This window comes from Aquila chrysaetos, chromosome 8 (genome assembly GCF_900496995.4).
Source record: "Aquila chrysaetos chrysaetos chromosome 8, bAquChr1.4, whole genome shotgun sequence".
In the NCBI taxonomy this organism is placed as follows: domain Eukaryota; kingdom Metazoa; phylum Chordata; class Aves; order Accipitriformes; family Accipitridae; genus Aquila; species Aquila chrysaetos.
In genome coordinates this window covers 7068388-7092525 of record NC_044011.1, presented here as the reverse complement: position 1 = coordinate 7092525, position 24138 = coordinate 7068388, and the positions used below count along the sequence as shown (strand labels likewise).

Here is a 24138-nt window from a genome sequence, read left to right as displayed (position 1 = left end):
TATATGGATTGTAAAAAATAATCTTTTGGCGACGTGAGGTAGTATTTCCTTCTGAAGTGTATTGCTTGATTCTTGCTTTTATTACTAAAGCATTCATAACATTTCACTGTTGTGTATCAATACTTAATTCAGGGATGGACTAAAGTAGCTTTCTTCTCCAAGCCTTGCAAGTTCTGACCTTTCTAGAAAAGTGCACAAGACTTCCGCTGATGTTCTCAGCAGGCTGACTTTTGAGAGAGCCTACATAGGCAGCTTGGACTTGAGGGTGTATTCTGAGTGAACTTAGTGGATTTAGCTGAACTCCACCCAAAGCCTTTCCTACAGTGGTTACGTAATAGGAGAGCCTGCCGGAATTGCAGTATAGCGAGTCATTCGCAGTCCTGCATGTGGAACAAAATAAGCTCCCTCCAGAGGACAGGCTGGAGGCCCGGTGAACAAGGTGTTGAACCTGTCCCAGCAGGGTGCACTTCAGAAGATGGAGGCAGATGGTATATTGCAGAAAATAATTTGAAACTTCTTGCTTTATGCCGAAATGCCTCTTGTCGATTGTTGGGAGAGAACCAGGGACGTTGTATTTTCCATTTTCTGTGTTCATTCTCTGGTTTTGTTTTGGACCCAATGCTCGTTTCTTAGGGCCTGCACTGATGTCTTTAGCAGGCACAATGTTTAATGTTTAAACTGCACTTGGGGGCCTACAGCATTTTCTGAAGTTCAGAAAGGGTGGAATTCATGGGATTAGAACTTCCAGGGCAGGATTTACTTCACTATTAATAAATCTACATTCAGGCACCTATAAGCACATTTCCCAATAGTCGTTGGAGGTCCAGCCAATACAGCCATCTGAGTTCCAGGCATGGTTTGTCTGGTGGGCAGGTAGATTTCTGCTTGAGAGCGAGCTGTCTAGGTTCTACGTGAGGTTTTGGTTTCCTACAGAGAGGTGCCTGATACCCTTTGTGACGTCCCAGGATACCTGAAGACAGCCCAGTGGGGCTGGGCCAGAAGGAGCAGAAAGAGGACTTTTGTCCTTCTGGAGTGACACATAGAGGCCCACTTGGCTATCCCAAGGCAAGTCCATTGGCTCTAGATACCTACATTTTGTCACCTGACTCATTCTCCTAGTGCAACCCAGATTCCTATGCTGTCAATGGCCAGAATGGTTAATAACAATCCCTGTTGTGCAGGAAACCAGGTTGTGTTTATACAGCTCAAGAAGTGGAGAAACTTCAGCTCCAACACCTCTGTTGCACTCACTTCTTCCAGTGTTCCCTCAGCCTCATTTCTGTCTTTGTGAGTAGAAAAGATGCTTGGTCATGTTCTTTTCCCTGAAAATCAATGACTAAAGATAACCTACCATGGTGGACTTCTCCCAGCACAGGCGGTGGCAGTGTCTACCTTACTGGTTTGCTTTGGGGTAGAGGCGTGATTCAGAAGAGAATCTCTAACTTATCCTCTCTAACTATTATTTCAGCTTATGGAACAGCTTGGGTGGACACAAACTTTTTCATTTTGTGTGAGTACTTTGTACATTCACTTTGTACAGTGGAATCTCCTCTCTAGCAGCTGAGCACACACTGTTTTGACCTACCCACCTGCTCCTATTGTACTAAATGGGGTCTGATTGTAGCAGAGCTAATAGCTTCTTCAAACTGATGAAACAGTTCCCAGGAAGGAATGACTTCCACCCCCTAAGACATGGATGGTGGGACACAGTGTCTTGTGCAAAGTAAAGATTGACATGTGCAAACTGTCTAGCACTTATTTGAGCACCTATACTGAATATCACACAGTGCATCTGTGGCCCTACATTTATGTGTGTGCCTTTTTTTTTTCCCCTGTTCAAAAATCCTGAACTATTATGAGGGCTGTGCCTAGTCACAAAAAAACTGCACACCAAAACAACCAGAAAAACCCCACCCAACTACACAAAACCAAACACAATCACCACAGAAAACCAACCAACCCCCAAACTTCTAAAGCATGGATCTAAGGGTCTGCATTGTAACACCAGGGCTATTTCTTGAGAGCCATTGCAGGTGTTTGACACTGCAGAGCTTACCTGGGTAGTGTTGGATGACTGTGTAGAGCAGAAAGAACAAAACCTGTTCCAATCTTATTCATGATACCTCTTGAAAGGGATTCCTGGCGTGATCTACTCTACAAACATGCTTTTGTTTCACTCCAGACAGAGCAAAGATGGAGACAACTAATCAACAGTCAATTCTTCCCTGTGGATATTCAGAAGACCTGGCTCCAAGGGAGAAGAGGAGTGTTATCTGACATTCCTAAAGAAAATCCATTTCTTTCTGGGAAAGACAAACCCCAGGAGAATCTGTAGGGAAGAATCTGTTTTCACTAGGATGGTGGAATAAGACAAAGTACATTTTCCTTTTCTAGTTCTTTTAGTAAAAACTACCAATTCTTATCTTCCATCTGGTGGTGAAGACACCCCAGTGTAGGTGTCTTCATGTGTTCAAAATATCTGTAGTTACTTTATAGTCAGCAAAGAACTCTTCATTACAGGGGACAGCATGATTCAGCTGTGTGGTCAGCATGGGCAAGAATCAGGTGAAGATGAGGATACTTAACTCTATGTATCCAAATGAAGATGTAAATCAGGCATTTAAATCTTCATTGTTATCCTTGCAGGTCCAGTTAAAACAGTCATAGGAATTAAATAAAATAAATAAAATAAAATAAAATTAAATTACATTAAATGGTGTCTAAGAATGACAGCATATACCCCTGCACAAGTTTCTGGAAGCTAGTAAATAGCCCTAGAAATATATGTTGACTTATTCCTATGGTCTTGCTGACACACCCACTCATGGTTATCTAAAGGTAACTACTTACGCAGCCTTTCAGAAACAGAGGCATCACAGCATCCAAGGGGAGATCTGTGGGTTTCCAGTACCATCTGGGAGCCATCTCAGGATCCTTAGACAAATTCTAAATCCAGCCCAGTTTTTACACCCTTTCTGTCCTTTCCATCCTCTTAAACCTCAGCAAAGTATTTGCTTTGCAGCTGTAAAATGCTTTAGGGTATTGAAATATGGAGATTTTTCTCATCTTGGATCATCTGAGCAGGACAGGGCTGCATCAACACTGATGACATGGGTGATGGACCGAACGGACTGATTCCTGACCAGCCCTGACTAGCCTGACTTGTGTCCCTCTTTCTATCTCAGACTTTATACCTTTATTGTTTTTTCTTTCTTGAATTTTTGAGCTTGCAATGATCGCATCTCAATAATTCCACTTCTGTCTGTAATCAGACAGTACTCTACTTTTTTTCTTTATATATACTTCCTCACAGCTCTTTTGTAGTTGTCTGAGCCATGATTACACAGCTGTGCCATAACACAGCCGTGTCTTAGAACCTTGATACACTGGTAGCTGAATCCTGGCTAGGCTGGGGGCTTACAGCAGGGTCTGCAGACATAGGATTACAGCTGTCTCCCCTGATGGCCTGGTATCTTCTGGGCATCAGTGCTGTCACTCTATTTGTTTAATATTAGAGTCCGGTATCAGGCCAAGTTTCTGTTCACACCCCTGCTTAGGGGGTTAGGCTACAGAACGAGAATACCAAAGCTCTTCTTAGTGGCAGTGTTTGTGGCTAAATGCTATCTTACCATCTTCCATGGTTAACGTATGATGCCATTCTGCTCTGTAGCCAGGTCTTGAGCTGTGATGCTTTAGCTTTATGAAACAAGGCAGCTGCATTAACAAACATTTGACAGTTCCATGAAGATTTATTATTTTAGTACACTAAGGGTTAAGTTGTGAGAGTCCCTCTCTGGCATAAGCATATTCAGATGCAATTTTATGTGTGCACACTATAAACCAGTATATCATGCAATAACTTTAAATACAGAAAAATACTGATGCTAAATGCTTGCTATTCAGTGGTAGCAGCATTTGCATTTGCATATCACGTTCTAATGCATACTTCACATAAATTTGTCACATCTTGTTGCAAACATCAGTGACGTCTACAAATACCAGTAGTTTGTAATAATATCACCAATTCTTTTCCTATCCATTGAGCAGCTGAGCAGCTTGGCCTTTTGTCAGTTACTTCATTCACAGAGCACCAAAAACCTCTCATTCTATTTTTTTTTTTTAAATTAACTAATATCCCCTCCAATAACCTACAGGTTTCTGAGATCTTTTGCTGTTAATTTGCTTACTACCCTTTGGTTTCATCTTTCCCTTCTGGCAAATGAATAAACTTTATATTTAAAGTGAAATAAAAATAAGTTGGAGAAGGTCCTGGGTCAAGATAAAGACCATCATGGGCAAAACTTATTCATTACCATCATGGGCAAAACAGACTCGACTTGGGGAAAATGAATTTAATTTGTTGCTATTTAAAATGGAGTAGTATGACAAGAAACAAAGAAAAAAACTTAAACACCTTCCCCCCACCCCCACTTCTTTAACAGGTTGCCCAGAGAAGTTCTGGATGCCCCGTCATTGGCAGTGTTCAAGGTCAGCCTGGATGGGGCTTTGAGCAGCCTGATCTAGTGAAAGATGTCCCTGTCCATGGGTGGGGTGTTGGACTAGATGATCTTTAAAGGTCTCTTCCAACTCAAACCATTCTATGATTCTACGACTCTATGATTCTTCCTAGGCTCAACTTCATTCCTTCATTTCCAACTCCTCTAATTCCTCATGCCTCTAAGAGGCACAGGGGGATGGGGAATGGGGGCTGTGGTCCGTTCATAACACTTCATCTCTGCTGCTTCTTTGTCCTCATACTTTTCCCTGCTCCAGCATGGGATCCCACCCATGTGCTGCAGTCCTTCAGGATAAACCTGCTCCAGTGTGGGCTCTCTACAGGCCATAGTTCCTTCAGGGCATATCCACCTGCTCCACCATGGTCTCATCTATGAGCTATAGTGTGGATATCCGCTCCAGCATGGTCCTCTTCACGGACTTCAGGGAAACACCTGCTCCACTGCGGTCTCTCCCACAGGCTACAGGGGAATATCTGATCTGGCACCCTGAGCACCTCCTACCTCTCCTTATTCTCTGACCTTGGAGTTCCCAGTATCGTTTCTTGCACTTTTGTTTTCCTCACTCCTCACTGCTGTGCAGCATTTTGCCCTTTCTTAAATATGTTTTCAGGGAGGCACCACCAGCTTCACTGATTAATTCAACTCTGGCCTGAGGTGGTTCTGTTGTCAAGCTGGCTGGAATCATCTTGTCTAGCATTGTCATGGTTTAACCCCAGCCAGTAACTAAGCACCACGCAGCCACTCACACACTTCCCCGCCCCCCGCCCCCAAGTGGGATGGGGGAGAAAATTGGGAAAAGAAGTGAAACTTGTGGGTTGAGATAAGAATGGTTTAATAGAACAGAAAAGAAGAAACTAATAATGATAATTATAACACTAATAAAATGACAACAGCAATGATAAAAGGATTGGAATGTACAAATGATGCGCAGTGCAATTGCTCACCACCTGCCGACCGACACCCAGCTAGTCCCCAAGCGGCGATACCCTGCCCCCCTTCCCAGTTCCTATACTGGACGTGACGTCACATGGTATAGAATACCCTGTTGGCCAGTTTGGGTCAGCTGCCTTGGCTGTGTCCTGTGCCAACTTCCTGTGCCCCTCCAGCTTTCTCACTGGCTGGGCATCAGAAGCTGAAAAATCCTTGGCTTTAGACTAAACACTACTTAGCAACAACTGAAAACATCAGTGTTATCAACATTCTTCCCATACCAAACTCAAAACATAGCACTGTGCCAGCTACTAGGAAAACAATTAACTCTATCCCAGCTGAAACCAGGACAGACTTTTCTACTTTTGCTCTGTGCAGACCGCAGACTTAACAAGAAACTTATGTTGATTCTTATGGCTTCACTAAGGGCATGACATGCTTGACTAATCTAGTGGCCTTCTACAGTGGAGTGACTTCTACAAAGGTGTTTTCTCTTGAAGGAAATGTCCAGTTTAAAGAGGCTGAAATGAAGACACAGTCATGTTGCAAGCTACCAGAAGGTCTACTTTTGTTTTTCTTTTTTTTTCCTTTTTAAGCACATCACTGAGGGTCTGTGCTGCAGGATTGGAGGGGCACTGTGAATGAACATTTTAAAATGCAGGAGCTGCTGGGGCACTGATGGAAACACACTCAGTGCCCTGTCCATACTGTCTCTCTGAAGTAATGAGTTTTCCTGATGAGTGGAAAAAGGTGGTTCAGTTCATTGGGGAGCCCAGGATCAAATTCGTCCATTCAAGCACTGAACACAGTTTATATCCAGAAGCAGACCACCAAGCTCTCAGTATTCAACAGAAATTTCAGCGATACTGGAAAAAATTCTGAGAGTTTTTCAAGGCACATTTTTAATAATCAGCATTGGAGAAGAAAATTCCTGAAAAGCAACACTGATGAAACCTGGCTTACTGAAATGCTGCAAAGTAAGGACAAGAAAATTTCACTGTTCTAGAAGCAAATCAGGATTTGACCATGCCTTTTACCCCAGTCATGCGAATGGCCATCAGGCTACCCCACAGCTGCTCCTCTGACAAGATTGTGCACAGCTACCTAGTGCACTTTGGTGACTTCAGCTCTCAACCTAAATAGTCTGTCCTCTGGTGAACAAAAGGAGGTCTCAGTGTCCCTGAAGAAAATGGGACCCTGTCTTTGGATGTAGGCTTCCAGATGTCACCCACAGCAGTGCCCCTTCCAGGTCTGGAGCTGTCATTCACTTTTCTGCAGGTGTATGACTCCGACCAAGCTCAGCAATGTCTAGAATAAAGACCCAAGATGCCCCTCTCTTCTTCCAAGGTTACCTCACTGGTCCAAAACTGGCTTCCTCCCTGTATCCTCTTGGACCCGATGAGACCCACTGGAAAAGGAAAAGTCAGGGGAGGGTGTCAGGAAGGCAGGCTGAAGTGCCTGTGTGGGTGCACTTTGGCTGCAGGAATGGGATGGTTCCCTCCCCAACAGCCACTTTCACTTCTGGTGGGGAGGCTTCCCACGGGGGAACACAGGAACCTTCCCCCATCTCCCCACGGGGCGGGGGGTGGTGAGCAGCACCCCTTCCCCACCCTGTGCAGCACTGCTGCAGTTCGCTCTCCAGGATGCCCCTGCCACACACAGCAGGCCTTTCCCTGGCAGCATCCCCGGCTCGGAGCCACCAGGATGCGGCCAACACACAGCAAGTTCTCCTTTAGTGCCCTTCCCCTCTCCCCAGCCTGGGTCCCCAATTCAGGGCCCAAAAGCACCCTCCGTGCGGGTTCCCCATCGCTCCTGCTTTCCTCATGGCTCCACTGACCTCCCACAGCTGCCCAGAGACCTGGAGCACCCCTACACCCAGTGCCTCCTACCCATCCCAGCAGGCAGGGCTAGCAGCACCCCTGGTTCCCAACCATATATCCCAGAGTGCACATTTGGCAGTGTTCCTTTTTCTGGAATTTGACCAAGCACTGCAGCAGTGACCGCAGCTCCCATCTGTCCCTGCTGCTTACTGCAAAGACCAGCCCTTCTCCTCCTCCTCCTCCTCCTCCTCCTCCTCCTCCTCCTCCTCCTTCTCCTCCTCCGTCTCCTCCTCCTCCTCCTCCTCGCATGTCTGTGAACATCGTTTCATGCTGCAGCTGACAGATTTCAGTCGTGGGGCCATTCCTGTGTCTGTCTGCTTGTTGCTCCTGCTGCAAGCCGCCATTCCATGGTGAGTGCGTTTGTCTGTGCATCCATCCTTCCCTCCCTCCACATGGAAGGACTGCAGACCTGTTCTGCGTGTATGTGTGCGTGTGTTTGTCTGCGCTTGCCATATTCTGGCAAAGGCTTGGAGGCTTCTGTGTGTCTGCCTGTGTTTGCTACCCCATCCTGCCAGGCCACTTAGTTCAAATGGTACCTACATATTTGGGATCTCTAAGGTCGAGGACAGCAGGCTAAGGTCCAAATTCACAATGAGACACACGCACAGATCATGATATTTGTAAATCCAGTCTCTTACCTGACAGAAAATGAAATAGAGGAACACAGATGTGCAAGCATACGAATTCTGTTATTGTGATCCTTAAAAGCAGTTGCTGGTAAACCAGGATTTCTATGACAAAGAATCATACCTTTAGTCTTTTATCAATTTAGCACCTCCTGGTTTCATCTAATAGGGGCTATTCGCCCAGGAATTCCTCTGATGAACGGGTCATCCAGAATCTGGAGGATTATCCCAGTACAGTTTAAAGAAACTGACAGCAAGGATGGCTGACTAAAGATGGAAGTCTCAGAGAGGACCAGAGAGAGCGAGTGTGCTTTCTCATATGAGTAAAGCGAGGAGAACTATACCTGTCCTTACGTTTGGTGGTGAGTTTAGGCCAAGTCCCTGGTGTCGGGCTTGGACCTGCCGACTTTCCTGCCTTTTTTTTCTTTGACATTTCTCACTCTCTGCATTTGCTCTGCACAGATCCCAGATTTACACGAAAGAAAAACTTACGTTGATTCTTGTGGATATTTACATGTGTTAAGAAAAAGGGGCCATTAACTCAGAAGGTCTGTCTGGGGCAGCGCTGACATATGATAAAAGACTGCTGTTAACCCTGGGCTGAGTCAGGGGAGCCAGAGATGCTTCTTCGCCTGGGAACAAAAGGAAGGTTCCCAAGAGCCATTCCCTTGGAAATCCCACCCCGAGCAGGATCATCAGGAGCTGACAGTTCCTCCCAGCTCTCTTGGTGTTGCATTATCATGCCTGGGAGGGAACTGCATAATCACACATTGCATCCTTCCGGCTGCAAGCTTAGAAAGACTTTTCAAGACAGTTCTTCCGCCCTCCACCCCACCCCGGTTTTGTTGGCAGTCATCACTTTAATCCTGGGGCAGATTTCCCTGAATTAGGGTTACGTCTGCCCCAGTATCTAGGAGAGCCGTAACCCACTGCTTACTATGCCGGCTCCACAGTGCTATGAGCAGAGCGTAAGGGCGATGGTCGTTCCCCCTGACCCCTGTCCCCTTACCCCCCCACCTCCCTGATGAGCCACGCTGGAGAGGTGCCACCCCTTCCCTGGGCTTGTTTGCAGGAAGGGGACCACAAATATGGAAGGCGCCTCTTCCCTGCGACCGAGGGAGTGATGGCCAAGACCAATGGCCCGGGGCTCCACGCTTCCCTTCACACCCTCTCCTTCACCGCCTCCGTCGCTGGCGGCCACAAAGAGATGCTGTTGCTGCACTCGTGCCCCATCCCCGCTGGGGTTCCCGAGGTATCCCACCCGTGTTTCGTGTGTCAGCGGTGCATGGGACCTACCGCCCCGTTCCCCCGCCCTGCCGTTTGCTGCCCGGGACCCCCTTGGGCAGCTGTGCCCGCAGCTCACGCGGGGCTGCTGCTTCAGCTCCAAACGTCCCCTTGTCCGCTCCGAGCATGTTAGTAACAACCACACACAGCACAAGTCTTCCTTGCCTCTTCTTTGCCCTACCCCGTGTTTCTTGAGACACGTTAATACTTCAGCCGGGCTGGCACATTCAGCTAATTCCTCCTCACTTTCCCAAATCACTGGGAAAGCCACCTGGGCCAAGTTTCTTGTGACTGCCCCCCATGGCTGTGTGCAGAGGCCAGCCAGGCTCTCAGTCTGTATCTTCCTCATTGTCCTTTTTCCAGAAAAGGATTTCTCACTGGGACCCGCCAACTGCGCCAAATGTTTTGCCCCAGGAGGTGTGTGCTGGTTCGCAATGATCTCAGTAAGAAAGACATTCAGGTTCTGCAAACTACCATTTGAAATGTCATTTCTTAGAGCTGACACCATGAAGGAAGAGAGAATAGCACAGATAATCTGACGCCCCCCTCAGACGCTGGGAACCCCGGGTTGTGCGGCATCGAACGGGCCTCTGAGCAGCACGCAGCATCTCACAATGCGCCTGTTCCAGAGACAGCTCTGTTACGATGAACTGGCTGAGGTTATCCTGCGGCCGTGGGATTTGTACAGCCCATCACAGGCCTGAAGGCCAAGCTGTATGTGCAGCATGGCACAGTCCTGTCCTGTGCCTCCCCAGGTTAACTGGTACGTGGGCCACTAACTCCTCAGTGTACAATGGTCCCCTCATCAGGATCACTACAGCAGAGAATGCACACCCCTCCTTCCCTTCCTCATTTTATCCCCTGCCTTGCATCCCCCTCACTCCTCATTCATTCCTGTGCCCCATTCTCACCTCCTCTTTCTGTGCCCTCTGGCAAACCCCCTTGCAGGGGTTTAGAAGTTAATCTGAATGTATCTGTTTCAAATACACTTATACATAATAATCCTGAACTGAATCCTGCTACTGTGCTAAGAGGCTCTTCCTCTTATTTAAATTGAGAGGTGAGATTTACTTGTTGAAACATGGGTGTCTAGCATTGTTGTCCCACAAATGGGGTTCGTTTACCCGGTGTGCAAGCCAATAACACACAGAGTCGTGGTATTTTCAAACTAATCTCACTGATGCGCATGAATGGGTGCCTGTCTCAAGACAGCACACCCTTGTCTCAAAAATCCTCATAATTATACACTTAACTAATACATATTCATTGTTATTTTCCTTAATGATTGGTGCTTTCTTCTTCGCCCCTCATATAAATTAGTGCGCAGACTCTGTCTTCTTCCTTCATTGTCTTCTTTCAAGTAGGTGGTATCATTTGAGTAGGTGGTCAATGAGTCGGTGGTCACGATCCCCCCCAATAGGATTTACCTTTTACCTGCTTCTTCCCTAATCTTGGCAGATCCAGGTGGTTCTTCAAGGTTTATTGACCAGACCACAATCCATGACCTTTTCTGACATAAACATCCTATTTATTTACAAAGCCCCATTGTCTAGTAGTTAGTTCGTAAACCCTAAATCATGTCTAGTTACTGTTTCCCTATTTGAAATACTAACTGATGGGGGCTGTACACAGGACTTTAGCAGCTCCCTGGTTATTTCAATCATATTATACATATTAATTGATAACAGTATCATTTTAGATGTCCTGTCATTTCCTCCAACACCCTCCAGCTCCCCACTTCCCTGAATGTGCATCCATACATCCCAACTACTAATTCATTCATCCATTCTCCTCTCCAGTTCCCCACACAGTCACTTTTTTTTCTGCCATCCACTCCTACTGCCACTAAATACATCCTTCTCCAACTATGCAACTGCAGTACTCTACTCACACAAATCTATGCATTCCTCCACCCACCCTCCCAGACCGTGCTTCTCTTGCTCTGTCTGTCCAACCTTCTGCACATTTCTTCCTCTGTCAGCATTAGTACCAGTGTCCTCCAGGTGCAATTATCACGGCTCAGGCCCAAACTCATGCTGTACCTTGTGTCTCAGGCTGTGACCCATCATTGCTTCCGCCTTCCCTGTGCTCTAATCTGAACTAAGCACCACCACCCCATTGAACCAATAGGCATTTTTGACACCTGCAACTCCCATCCTAGGCCTGTCTCCTACTAATCTGCTACCAGGCTGGTGAGAGAGGGGCAAAAAGGATCCTGACATGGGATGTGAGGAAGGGAAGATTCATCCTGGCCCATATATGTGGGGGGTGGAGCTCCATATCTTGGAGGAAGGGAAAATGGAGGTGCCCAGGTTTTTTTCACAAGGTCCTCATAGCCCACTTTATGCTCTTTCCCACACAGAAGCTGTCTTCAACCAAAGAGTCAAGATGAGGAAAAGTGGCATCCTGAGCAAACACTATATCCGTAGGGGTGAGTTGGGGCCAAAAGGGTGACATCTGTGAGCAGTGGAGAAGATTTTAGCCGGGAGAGTAATGTGGGAAGGAACTGGTTTCCTGGGTGGTTGACAGGGTGGCACATCTCACCCTGTTCTGGGAACTCAGGGGCATGGCCTGTAGTCAGCCTTCACTTTTTTTGTTTGGCATAGCAAAAGATGTTTTTGTAAGTATGATTCATCTCACCCATAGTGCTGAAGGTTTTCCAGGGAAACCATCACAAAGTGGGAGAATCATGCAGAAGAGATGTCTACTATTGTGGGATGGGGGGCAACACTCCTCAGTGCTATGATATTGCATCACCTCTACTGTGGTGCTAAATCATCCCCTACTGTGTTGTGATACCTAGGTGCATTGCTTGATTGGTGAGTTGCATCATCCCCTCCAGGTGAACTATGCCATCTTCTGTATACCATCCCCTTCCAACACATTTCGGCAACCCCTATGAAGGTCTTCGTATACCTTCCTTTGCTAAGTGTCACTCTATTCCTACTGTAGTGTTACACCATTCTTGACCAAGACGCTACTCCAATGCATTTTACCATCAGGTTTGATGCACCACTGATGCCAAACCTTGCCCTAAAATGAGATGCTCTTCCTCTCAAACCAAGGGCAAAGGTATGGAGAAGGTTGCCTTTCCATGGGCTGCTGTCATAGAAGGCAGAGGGGTCACCAAAGCCACCTTCCAACCAAATTCAGATCTACACATTTTTGGCCTCAGATAAACCATACTCTACAAGTATGACAGGTGAGAAAGGGAGGTCAGTGAGAAACGTCTCTGCTGCCAACAATGAAGAGGAGATGAAGCGACTTCCTGTGACTCTACCTTTGATGCCATGCTAAGGGCCCTTGGTATGGTCCCCCTTCCCTTCCAGTAGTCCAAAATGAGTAGTATATCTGCTTGATTGAAAAGTTGAAAATCAAGCTCAACTTTTTGGATCATTAGTCTTGAAGCAGATGGTGGCACCTGCTCCAACCTCTGAGATACGGTCTGGAGGTTTGAGGAGCTGCAGGGCACCTCCTGCCATTTGCATGAAGCTCAGTTGTAAGACTGTCTTACGCTGTGTACTAGGGGACAGACAGACTCCTCTTAACGCCACGATAGGCCTGAACTATGATGAAGCATGGAACAGTTAGGCGATCTGAGGGCACAGCTGCCGTGTGCATTGGACGGAAAGGGGCTTAGAGAGATGAGGAACTGTGGTCTAAGGGAAACATGTTGGCAGCCTCAGGGACCCTTCACTGCTATTTGTCGGTTTCTGCAACTGGCATTTCTGTGGCAGGTTTGCACACACAACTGTTTCCCACTACAAGCAGACACCTCAAATCTAAAGTTTCCTATGGGCAGCCAGGGAGTCTGACAGCTGTTGTGTCTTCCTCAGGCTTATTCCAGAGGGGAATATGGTTCTTTCACTCCTATTCTGAACTGGAGCTGGAAACTGTGACAGTAAATGTAACCATCCAGGACTTTGTGGCTGATGTGGTGTCTGAGCTGTTTTTCCGCAATGTGGAGCCAGTCTCTAAGGAGACCATGTTCATCTTTCCTGTGGACTCTAACACTGTGGTACACAGCTTCTATGCTACCATGGGGGACACTCGTATTGAAGCAATGCTCTGGGAGAAGGAAGAGGTACTGAAATTGCAGTGGGAGGGGGTGGTCCGTGGATTGGGATGAAGGGTGGAGATGAGAGAATGAAATCCTGTGGAGACCTCAGTGACACATTTTTCTCACTTTGTGGCAGGCCCAGCAGCTCTGCAAAGCCACTGCAGGCATGGAGAATTTAAGATACCTGCAGGATCAGTGGGATCTTTGGGGTCCTGTGTTCGCTTGTTTCTTGGGGACCCTGCCTCCTAACAGGGAGGTGACCATCAGCCTGTGCTATGTCCAGGAGCTGCCACTGCAGCCTGATGGAGCTGCCCAGTTTTGCTGGCCACACGAGCTGTTGCCCCAGAACAACTACCTCAGTGAGTGATCCCCCAGATGTATCCCCCAGGGAGGAACACAGGGCTCCCCAACATCCCTCGGGGGGGGGGGCAGGGGCGGGGACAGAGACATGGGAGACAACCCCCTATCTGCACACGTGCTTCAGTGAGAGAATCTGAATATTCCCCCTTGCACCTCACAGTCAGGAACCCCAGAATTCTCCCCACATGTCCCACAGCAAGAGATCCCCACAGATCCCTGTACAAACCACAGTGTGAGTCTACAGATCCCCCCCCCGCCACCACCACTCCACTAAGCACCACAGTGAGGGACATCTCAGATGCCACATTTCCCCTCTACCAATGAGAGACAGTGCCCCACCATAGCTGTCTGCTGCCCGAGGGTCTCTTCCTTCACTTTCTCACACCTCTTTCTCCCTGCAGACTGGATGTCTTCTGAGGAGGTGATATCTGAAAACCTGCACTTCAACATCTGTCTGAAGTCAGCCCATGGTGTGTCCCATGTAGCCATTAACAGCAGCTACACCCCTCTGCAATACACGGCTCCAGATCAGACATCTGCTGAGGTGCGGCCCTGCCAAATGACAAAGTCCCAAAGGCAGACTCACCTTTGTCCCATCTCTAACTGCCCCATCTTTTCCTGTACAGGTGTTTCTGTTTTCCTACTAACAAATGTGACAGCTTCAACCTTTCCCAGGCCATGGTCCTGGAGACAGAAGGTGAAGGCTCTACAGCCTGCTGACGCTCCTTTGGACTCCTCAATCCTTTTATTTGGTTCTCTTTCCTCCCCACACCCTGCTTGTCCTCAGGTCTCCTTGAAATCGTCACCCTGGATGTATGATGATCTGAACTTGCTGGTGTATTACAGAGGGCCTCACACTCTCAGTGCTGTGGTGGAGAGGAGAGATCCCAAAGCCCCACCTGGTGAGTGAGGAGGGTGGAAGTGGACATTAGGGAGAGGGTGTCAGGGAGGCTGGGGGGATCTGAGGAGCTTTTCAGGCAATATGTCAGAGCTGAGGACAAAAGCAAAGGGACAAGGAAGAGGTCTCCAATTTAAAAAGCCTCCTTGTTTCCCCACACACACTCCAGGCTCTCTGCTGGGAGACCCTGTGGTGATGGTGACACTGATGCCCGACATTCCTGAGGAGGTGCCCAATCCAGGCCAGCCTGGGGAATTCCTCTTCCTCATGGACCGCAGCCTCTTCCAGGATGCACAGGTACCACCGGAGGAGGTCTTCAGGGGGGATTTTCTACACTGGTCATGCCCAGCTGGTGGGGATAGAGGCAAGCTGCTTCACGTGGGCAGATGTTCTGCCTAGCTTCCCCAACTGAGCTCTACCCATCCCTCCATCTGTCCCCAGAACACACTGCTCTTCCTCCTCAAGAGTTTGCCTCTGGGCTGTTACTTCAACATCTACAGTTTTGGGGCCACTTTCAAAGCCTTCTATCCGTGAGTTGGGGGTGATGATGGGGCAAGGCCAAGGGGTAAGTAGAGTATGACTTTTCTAAATGGAACTATGGGATTAGCTCTTGCTGGAGGGCAGTTATAGGGCAGGGTCTGTTAGGGGCAGTGAGAGGGTAAGTCGTCTTTTCAGGGTGCTTCTGTAGCACTGGTGGTGAGGTAGGGCTTTTCTAGGGCGTGGCCATGTGAGGGTAGCCATGGGCCAGGTTCTTCCCGCCTCTGACACCCTGGGTGCCCTCCCACAGGCGGAGTGTGGAATATACGCAGGAAAGCATGGACAATGCAGTGGGGCGCATCTCTTCCATCTGCCCTGATCTGGGGGGCTGTGACCTGTTGGGCCTCCTAAGGTCTATCTACAACACTCCTCACCTTCATGGCCACGCCCGCCAGGTATCAGGGGGCCAAAGGGTTCTGGGGATTGGAATGGGTGTAAACAATAGGGTAAATGTAGACTTCAGGGCTCAGGGTGAGATATTCTGCTGCTGTGTGCACTGGGAGTTGGCATGTGGGGGGCATCCTTATGGCCAAAAGTGACACCATCTTTGGGGTGGGCAGCTTGGGAGGGCTTTTGTGGAATTTGCCCGCACTTGGGGAAGGTGGATCTTCCTTGTGGGGTACCTCTTTGTGCTAAGAGGTGTCCTGGTGTTAATGAAAGGAGACACACAATCTCTTTTCCTGTTTCAAGGCCAGTGGGTGTGAGAGGTTAAGGGAGCAAACTGGGAAGGCTGCCTGCATTTTAGAAGGGTGTCTTTCCTCTATGGGGGTGCTGAGCCCTGGCAATCTTTGTTTCCCCTCCTCTCTCCCTCAGCTTTTCATCTTCATCCAAAGGAAGATCTCCAGCGAAGAGGAAGCTGTCATGGCTGAGGTCTACCGTTACCGGGACCACCACCGGTAATGGGGGAGCCCTGTTCCTGTCCCCCAACATGCTAACCCACAACATTCCTCTCCCCCTGACTGTCGGAGTTCTTCAAACATTCTTCCAGATCCTAGTGTGCCCCAGATCTTCCCTTTACCTCGATGGAACTTCAGCAACCCCCCCACATACTTTCCTTACCTCACCAAGACCATCTATACTCTTCATTTAGCAGGCCTTCTCCCCCAGTCTTTCCCTACTCTTCTCAGCACTTTTCCTCTTCACCTTCACCATGCAATACCTCAATGCTCTCTGCGGGCCCAAAACCCATTCTCACTGTCTCCCTGCTCATCAGGCAACATCACTCACCCCAGAGTGAATGGGAAAACTCTGAGTCACAGTTCCATTTCTACGCTCAGAAGCATCCTTACCTCTCCAGACTTTGTCCTTTTACCACTCTTGTCCTTTGTGCCTCTCACCTTTGTCCCATCTGTAACTGCCCCCTCTTTTCCTGTACAGGTGTTTCTGTTTTCCTACTAACAGTTGTGACAGCTTCCACCTTTCTCAGGCTATGGCCCTGGAGACAAAAGGTGAATGTGTGTGCCTCCACTCTAAGATGGACATGACATCCGAGGTAATGACCCAGGTGCCTGGGCTTCCAGCACCCCCCTTGCTCTATTCAATACCTCCAATGGCTCTCCTAAACATGCAAGGCAATCCAAATGCCACCATCCCCTCCAACTCAGAGACCCTCTCCAAATTCCCCCCCTCCCACTCAGAATTGGGAGGGAACCCAAGTGGTCTGTGCTCCCTTCTTCTCCTCACCAGGCAGTGAAATGCCTGCAGCGGGCTCTGCAACCTATGGCTAGTGGGATCTCACTACATTGGGACCTTCCACCTGGCCTGGAGGTGTCAATGATCAGAAAAGCTCCTGAGGTGATCTTCCAGGGACATCAGAGCTCCATCTATGCCCAGATCCGTGGGCAAGCACAGGTGAGAGTGATCCAGGAACCGTATGCACTGGGGCAGGGCTTTCTGGAAGGTAAAGGAGCTACTCCCTGTTTCACCTTCCCAGCAATGGGAGTCCTTCACCTCTGTTGGACCTGGGAGGGACCATAATCAGGGCTCTGTGAACCCTCTTCTTTCCCCTAGAGACATCACTGCCTCTGCTCCAACCATGGACATCTACTACCTTAGTGGAGCAGGGAGGGAATCTAGGTAGCCAGGCTGCCTATGCCCAGCAAATGAACTTTTCTGTCTGACTCTTTCCCTTGTGTCACCAGGATGCAGAGGTGGGTGAGGGATCCGTGACCCTTCAGTACCACGTGGGCAGCCAGTCCTTCGATTATACACTCAGGTTCTCACTGTCCCCATCATCAGACGGCAGGTGAGAGGGTAACACACTTGCCCATGAGGCAGAGTGGCATTGGCAAGGTCTGGAGGAGGGACAGCAGGTGTCCTTCGCATGCATCCTTCCCACTGTAGCCTGAGGTGGGAAGAGAATCTGGGCATCCATGCTCCCTCCTTGTCCCCTCTGCCCTGACCTTGGGAGAGGACCTGCATGACCATTACTCCCCTGCCCCCTCCTCTTTAATCCATGTATCCCACGGCCCTCCCCGAGGTGGAACCAAGGACTAACTCCCTGCCCCTGCAGGCTGCCTGTGCACCGCTTGGCCATGATGCACCTGCTGTGGAAACTGGCCTGCGAGGGGACAAGCAGGGCAGAGAAGGACATCCAGCACAGCGCAGTTAAGTCCAGCCTCAGCATGGGGGTTCCGTCCCCCTTCACATCCAATGTGGCAGTACGCATGAAACAGACGGATGCCTGGCACTGTGGTAAGGCCAGAAACGGTGGGGAAAGGACTGGGAGGGGAAAGCAGGACTTGTTGGTCCGATGCCTCCTCACCATCTGCAGCCCCCTATCCTATGGGCCTGGCCACACTTTTGCCTATCTCTAATACTTATGAGTCTAACCCTCATCTCCCTGCCTCTGTCCCCAGATTCTTTGCCTCCAGACTCCTCCATGTTGTTCTCTCCCTCTTGCAACCTGGTTCCCTGCCAGCTGCTCTGGTTGCGAGGCTTCCGGCCTGTGTGGTTCAAGTCCACCAAGTTTTGGGTGGTCCAGAAGTGCCAGTTCTGCCTTGAGATGCTTGGTCACAAAGCCCCTGACACTGAGGCACTCACCCAGGTTTCAGCATCCTGTAAAGGTAAGGAGAAACTTCTTAGGTGAGCATTCTCAAAATGTGTTGGACGAGGGTTGAAATCTCCTTTCAGCACTTATCTTCTCACCAGACTTCCTGATTGTCACTGTGCTGGGGACAGATGGAGTGACAGACAAAACAAACTTCTACATCTCAGCTCTGGGCTGGAAAATAAAAATCACATGCCTTAATACAACCCTGAAGTAACCTTATCCTTGTCTCCAACTATCCTTAACTCCATACCCAAACACTAAGTTTGTCACAAAATATCTGCATGAATCTTTAGCTTTACCCTCATACAGTTCAGCAAAAAAAGAGCCAGCTAGCAGAGACATAGCCGTTCGCACAGCAGTTTCCAGACTTTCCTCTCCTTCCAGCCTTGTGCTTGTCCAGGGCTCACCTTCTGATCTCCAAGGATCACCTGCTGGGAACTTCTTGTGATTGCTGTTGATGAGGAGAGTTAACTTCTGTAGACTTGTGCTTCAGTCATCTCTAAGGGTCAGCTTCTCTTGGCTGTTTCCTGATTAGGGAGTGCCTGTGCCTGCTGTCTTCATCAGACTTCTAATGGTGGGAGAAGGTCTCAAGCACTTTTTCAGCTGGTGTTTGGGAAGCTGCTGCGTATCAGGTAGGCAAGAACATAGAGCTAGCTAACAGAGACATAGCAATTGTCTCAGCAGTTAGTGCAGCAGGGGTGCAGAGGGGTCCAGTAACTGTTCAGGCCTGTGTGGGGCTGAATGAAGGTTGTGCAGTGTGTCACGCAACACCCTCTCCAGCACTAACTGGTGCATTTGCCTTTGGCACATTGGAAGCCTCAGTCCAGACAGAGCGTGAAAAGAAGATAGTGCTGTCTAGGTCTTGAGCTGAAGAGAGAGGCTGGTGCTTCACCCTGGGACAGGGCTGAAAGTGCCCTCCTCTATGGGATGTATGTTCTGGTCAAGGCTTGGACTTGCTAACTGAAGGAGCTAAAAGGAAGAAGTGAGCACACTGCACACCATCAGGGTGAATGATGAGGAGATTGCCCTGGTCTTTGCGGAAAGTCTGCAGAGAAAAAAGCCTGAGTTATGGGAAGCAAGGAGGATGGGACCTCTTGAGGCCAGAGTCAAAATGGGGAAAGGTGTGTAGGCCTGTGCCTTCTGACAGTAGGCAGAAGGTTCCTGCTCGACCTGCAGACCTGCAACTTCACACTAGGTATAGTGCATGGGTACTGGTGAGGACAAACAGGGCCTGTCAGGGGAGGCATCCAGAGCCAGCTGAGCCTGAACCTAGTGTCCAAGCAGAAGGGAAAGGCGCGTGATGGTTTCTGGACACTCTCCCCTGCAGGGGATAGAGGAACCCAGCTGCCAACCCAACCTCATGCTTCAGGAGGAGATGTGTTTCTCATCAGAGGCCAGGACTGAAGAAGCTGCAGAGACTGCCAAGGCTTGACTGGTCCTTGGACTATTACCCATTGCTGCCCTTCCATGTAGACAGCAGTGACAGTACCAGGGATAACCTGGAGCATATAATGTGTGATTATGGAGCCCTGGGGGAGAGGCTGAAGGGCGTGGGAGCCCACATGGCTCAGTCCTCAGTCCTTCCAGTGAAGGGGAAAGGATTAGTAGAAATGGACTCATCTTGCAGGTCAACAACTGGCTGCATGGCTGCTGTCACAGGCAGGACTTCTACTGCTATGACTGCAGGACTCTCTCTCAGGCACAAGGGTCACTGAAAAGGAACAGGATTCATCTGACCATGTGGGACAAAAGTGCCTTTGCAAACAGGCTTGCAAATCTAGCAAGGAGGGCTGTAAAGTAGGTGTGTAGCCTTGAGGAAAGGCTACAGTAATCTGAAGAAAACTGAGGGCACAAGGAGTTGAGCAGATGTGTTTAGGGGACAGGATGACAGGGAAGGCTCTCACACTTCCCCTGAAAAAGCTGCATGACTTGGAGCCCATCTCAAATGGCTGTACAGAAATGCATGGAGCATGGGGCGCAGAAAGGAGGAAATGTGCACAGCTGCAGAACCGTGATCTCTTTAGGATGTTACAGACCTGGTGGGGTAATTCTCAGGCTTGGAGTCCTGCAACGGATGGATACAGGCTTTTCAGGAAAGATAGGGTGGGAAGCTAAGAAGGATGGGTTGCATTTGATGCAAAGGAATGGCTTGAGTGCATGGAGATTTACTGATTCATCACTTCTCCCAAGGAAGAGAGCTTGTGAGTAAGGATCAGATGACAGGTCAGCATAGGTGGTGTTGATCCACTGGATCAAGAAGAGGAGGTAGATGAAGCCATCTTTAGGCAGCTGGAGAACACCTCACAGTCACAGATCTTGATATTCCTGGCCAGTTTTAACAAACCCCAATATCTGCTTGAAAGGCAATCTGGCTGGTTGCAAGAAATCCAGGAAGTTGCTGTTAGGTACTGAAGCCTATTTTGTGATGCAGGTGCTTGATGAACCAGCTAGGAGAGATGTTCTGTTTACCTGCTACTCACAAACAAGGAGGAACTTGTTGAAGATGTGAAAGTCAAGGGCAGCCTTAGCTGCAGCAATCATGAGAGTGGAGTTTATGATCCTGAGCGGAATGAGCAAGACAAACAGCAGAATTACAGCTCATAGACTTCAGAAGAACAGATTTTGCCTTGTTCAGGATCTTGTGGGAAACTGTTGTGGAGGGCAAAGGGTCCAACACAGCTAGTTGATCTTCCAGGACCCAATCCTCTGAGATCAAGGATGGTCCAGTCCAGTGGCAGAAATTCAAGGAAGTGTGCCAGAAGGCCGGCATAGATGGACATAGAGTTCCTTAGTCAGATCAAACACAAAAAGGAAGTATGCAAAGGTGAAAGTGGAGACAGGCTACTTGAGAACAATACAAAGACATTGCCCAGACATGTAGAAATGGAGTTATGAATGCCAAAGCTCAACTGGAGTTGAAATTTGCCAGGGAGTTGAAGGACAACAGGAAAGGCGTATCTAAGCACCTTCGCAGCAAAAGGAAGCCTAAGGAGAGTGTGGGCATCTTGGTCAGTGGTGCAGGGGACTCAGTGACAAAGGATGTGGAAAAGGCTGTCACAGTCTCGAACTTTTTGGGCTCAGTGAAGCAGTACCCACAGTAGAAGAAGATAGGAATCATGCAGGCCGGTTAGACCTACACAAATCCATGGGATTGGGTGCATCCAAGAGCACCAAAGGGGTTGGCTGAGGCCACTGCAAGGCAACTCTATCATCTTCAAAAGATCATGGCGACTGGGAGGGGTTCCTGATGACTGGAAAATGGTCAGACATCTCACCCATCTTCAAGAAGGGGAAGAAGAAGAGTTCAGGGACCTACAGGCCAGTCAGCCTCTCCTGAGTCCCTAGGAAGGATACGGAGCAAATCCTCTTAGAAGGACCATCCCGTATGGGTTTATCAAAAGTAAATCGTGCCTGGCCAACTTCACTGCTTTCTCAGATGAGGTAACTGACACTGTGGACAAGAGAAGGGCAGTGGATTCTGTATACCCTGACTTTAGCATGGCCTTTGGCAATCTCCTAAACTCTCCTTATTATCAAATTGATGAGATACCGGCTGGGTTAAGTGAACAATGAGGCTGGTGGAAAACTGGGTAAACTGCTGGGCTCAGAGAACAGTTATCAGCAGTTCAGAGTCCAGCTGGTGGCCAAAACCCAGTGCAATTCCAGAGGGATCTCTCATGGTAACAGTACTGTTTAACATCTTCATTAATGACCTGGACATCAGTGAAGAGTGCACTCCTAGCAAGTTTATGAACAATACCAAATTGGGAGCAGTAGGTGCGTGACCAGTACAGTGGAAGACAGGGACAGGCTGGAGAAATGGTCTGACAGGAACTGCAAGACATTCAGTAAAAACAAGTGCAAAGTCTCACATCAGGAATGGATCAGGAATGGAATAACCCTATGCAACATCACAAGCCCAGGGCGCACACACTCAAAGAAGCAGCTCTACAGAAAAGGATCTTGGGGTCTTAGTGGACAACTAGCTGAACAGAAGTCAGCATCATGCGCTTGCAACAAAGCAAGTCAGCCGCATCCTGGGCTGTATTATCAAAAGTGCAGCCAGCAGGTGCAGGGAGGTGATCCTTCCTCTCTATTCAGCACCGTTTGCTAGCCTGCTTGGTGGGGTATTGTGTCCAGCTTCTGTTTCCATTACAAAAAAGGCATTGACAGACTAGAACGAATCTAGTGGAGGGCCACTAAACTGAGGGGGCTGAGCACAGGGCACATGAGGAGAGGCTGAGAAAGCTGGGTTTGTTCATCTTTAAGAAGAGGATACCTTATTTCTGTCTACAGCTGGCTGACTGGAGGAAAATAGAAGCCAGAGGCAGACTCTTCTTGGAATTGCATAGTATTAAGATAAGAGACAACAGACACAAGTTGGAACATGGGAAATGCTGAACGGGTATAAGGAAAATTTATTATTTTTAAATCATAAGAATAATCAAAAACTGGTGGAATCTGGGTCCTTAGAGCTATTCAAGACTTGACTACACAGGTATCTGAGCAAGCTGTTCTAACGAGACCTGCTTTGAGTAGGGATTTGGATGAGATGATAACTTCCAGAGGTCCCTTCCAACCTCTGCATACCTTTGGGCCAGCCTTAAATGACCCCTAGTTCTGCCCCAACTACTCTGTGCCTGAGTGCTTCTTTTTCTGCCCATAAAAGCTTTTAAATATGCTCTGGAACTGAGCCGTGCCTGGGACTATAATGCCCATGGGCTGTGCTTGACCCTCCTCACCTTCAATCTTTTGTGATCCAGTGCTGCTGTAGCTCCAAAGAAGTCTTATGTCTTGGAATGTGGAAAGGAAGTGCTCATGCTGAGGCTGGTGGGTTTAAGAGTGGATGATGGAGAAGGACCCCTGTGGGACCCTCAACAGTGAACATGAGCCATAATGGGGGAAGTGGCAGGAAGGAGTAACATTAGTGATGCTCATGGGCAGAATTAAGGGTGTTCAGAGAGAATTACGCTGGGCAAACTAGAGCATATAGGACAGATTTTAGGATACTTATGAGGGACTGGGAAGATCTGAGGATGCTCTGGGAGGTCTGGAAAAAGTTCAGGATGCTTGTGGCGGACTCAGAAAAATTGGAAAGTCCAGAGAGGATGGAGGACAGTTAAGTATACCTGGAGAAGGCAGAATTTAAGGTGACTAGCCATTGCCTATCTGTCTCATATGAGATGTGTGAATGTTTCTGTCTTCCAGAGCGGGAGCCTTCTCCTGAAGAGCAAGTGATGGAAGAACCACCAGCATTTGACACCAGTTGGGACTGGACAATTTCACCACTGTCAACAAGACTGTGTGACTTGTCCAGGCTCAGGGTAGTGGTGGCACTCCAGAAAGCAAATGGCTCCTGGGCCCTCACCGCAGCCCTGGCCTCTGCCTTGGGGCTCAGCAAGGCTGATGTCGAGGGACAAAAGCCCAGTAAGGTAAGCAGATCAGGGGCAGGAGTGGGGCATTGTCATGAGCTGAACCTTCCTCTGCTCCTAGTTTCCAGTCTGAGCTGAACTGAGAGAAAGAAATCAAAGCAGTCGGGATATAGAGCCTTTCCGCTTGTGGAAGGAGGGTGTGGGGTGGAATCAGCAGAAGTACCCGGGAACTTTCTGATTTTGAGGATTTCAGAAGCTTAGACACTTTGTATGTATGTGTGGAGGTCTTACTTTTTCCATGAGCTGGTTTAGGTCTGATCTTTCTTTTTATTTCTTCCCCTTGATTGTTCTGTTTTCCCCCACAGGGTGTGCAGCCAACTGCCTGGGCCACAGTTTTGGCCTTAGTCTGGTTGTACAAGTATAAATGGCAGGTATCTTGGTTGGAGCTTCTGGAGGACAAAGCTTGTAGGTGGCTGCACGACCAAGCTGGTAAGAAGATTTTGCTGGGAGGAGTCACGCTCTGGACCTTTCCCACTGAATCCAAAGCTGACACCTGTTGACCCATGTTCCTCTTTCCCAGTGCTCCTGTACGGCAGTCTATGAGACTGTCAATACACACTGA

At 48.7% G+C, this 24138-nt stretch overlaps 1 protein-coding gene across 1 annotated transcript in view; it reads left to right on the top strand.

The window, feature by feature from the left end:
• The window catches only part of LOC115344244 (von Willebrand factor A domain-containing protein 5A-like), a 32821-nt gene extending 8683 nt beyond the window's left edge, over positions 1–24138 (top strand). The window contains 17 exon segments of the mRNA XM_030021198.1: positions 11600–11668; positions 13074–13321; positions 13434–13656; positions 14059–14201; positions 14445–14559; positions 14725–14852; positions 14997–15085; positions 15343–15487; positions 15906–15988; positions 16470–16584; positions 16779–16943; positions 17234–17337; positions 17605–17786; positions 17951–18157; positions 23353–23576; positions 23882–24073; positions 24076–24138. Coding sequence (XP_029877058.1) covers positions 11626–11668; positions 13074–13321; positions 13434–13656; positions 14059–14201; positions 14445–14559; positions 14725–14852; positions 14997–15085; positions 15343–15487; positions 15906–15988; positions 16470–16584; positions 16779–16943; positions 17234–17337; positions 17605–17786; positions 17951–18157; positions 23353–23576; positions 23882–24073; positions 24076–24138 — 2469 coding nt within the window. The 5' untranslated portion in view covers positions 11600–11625.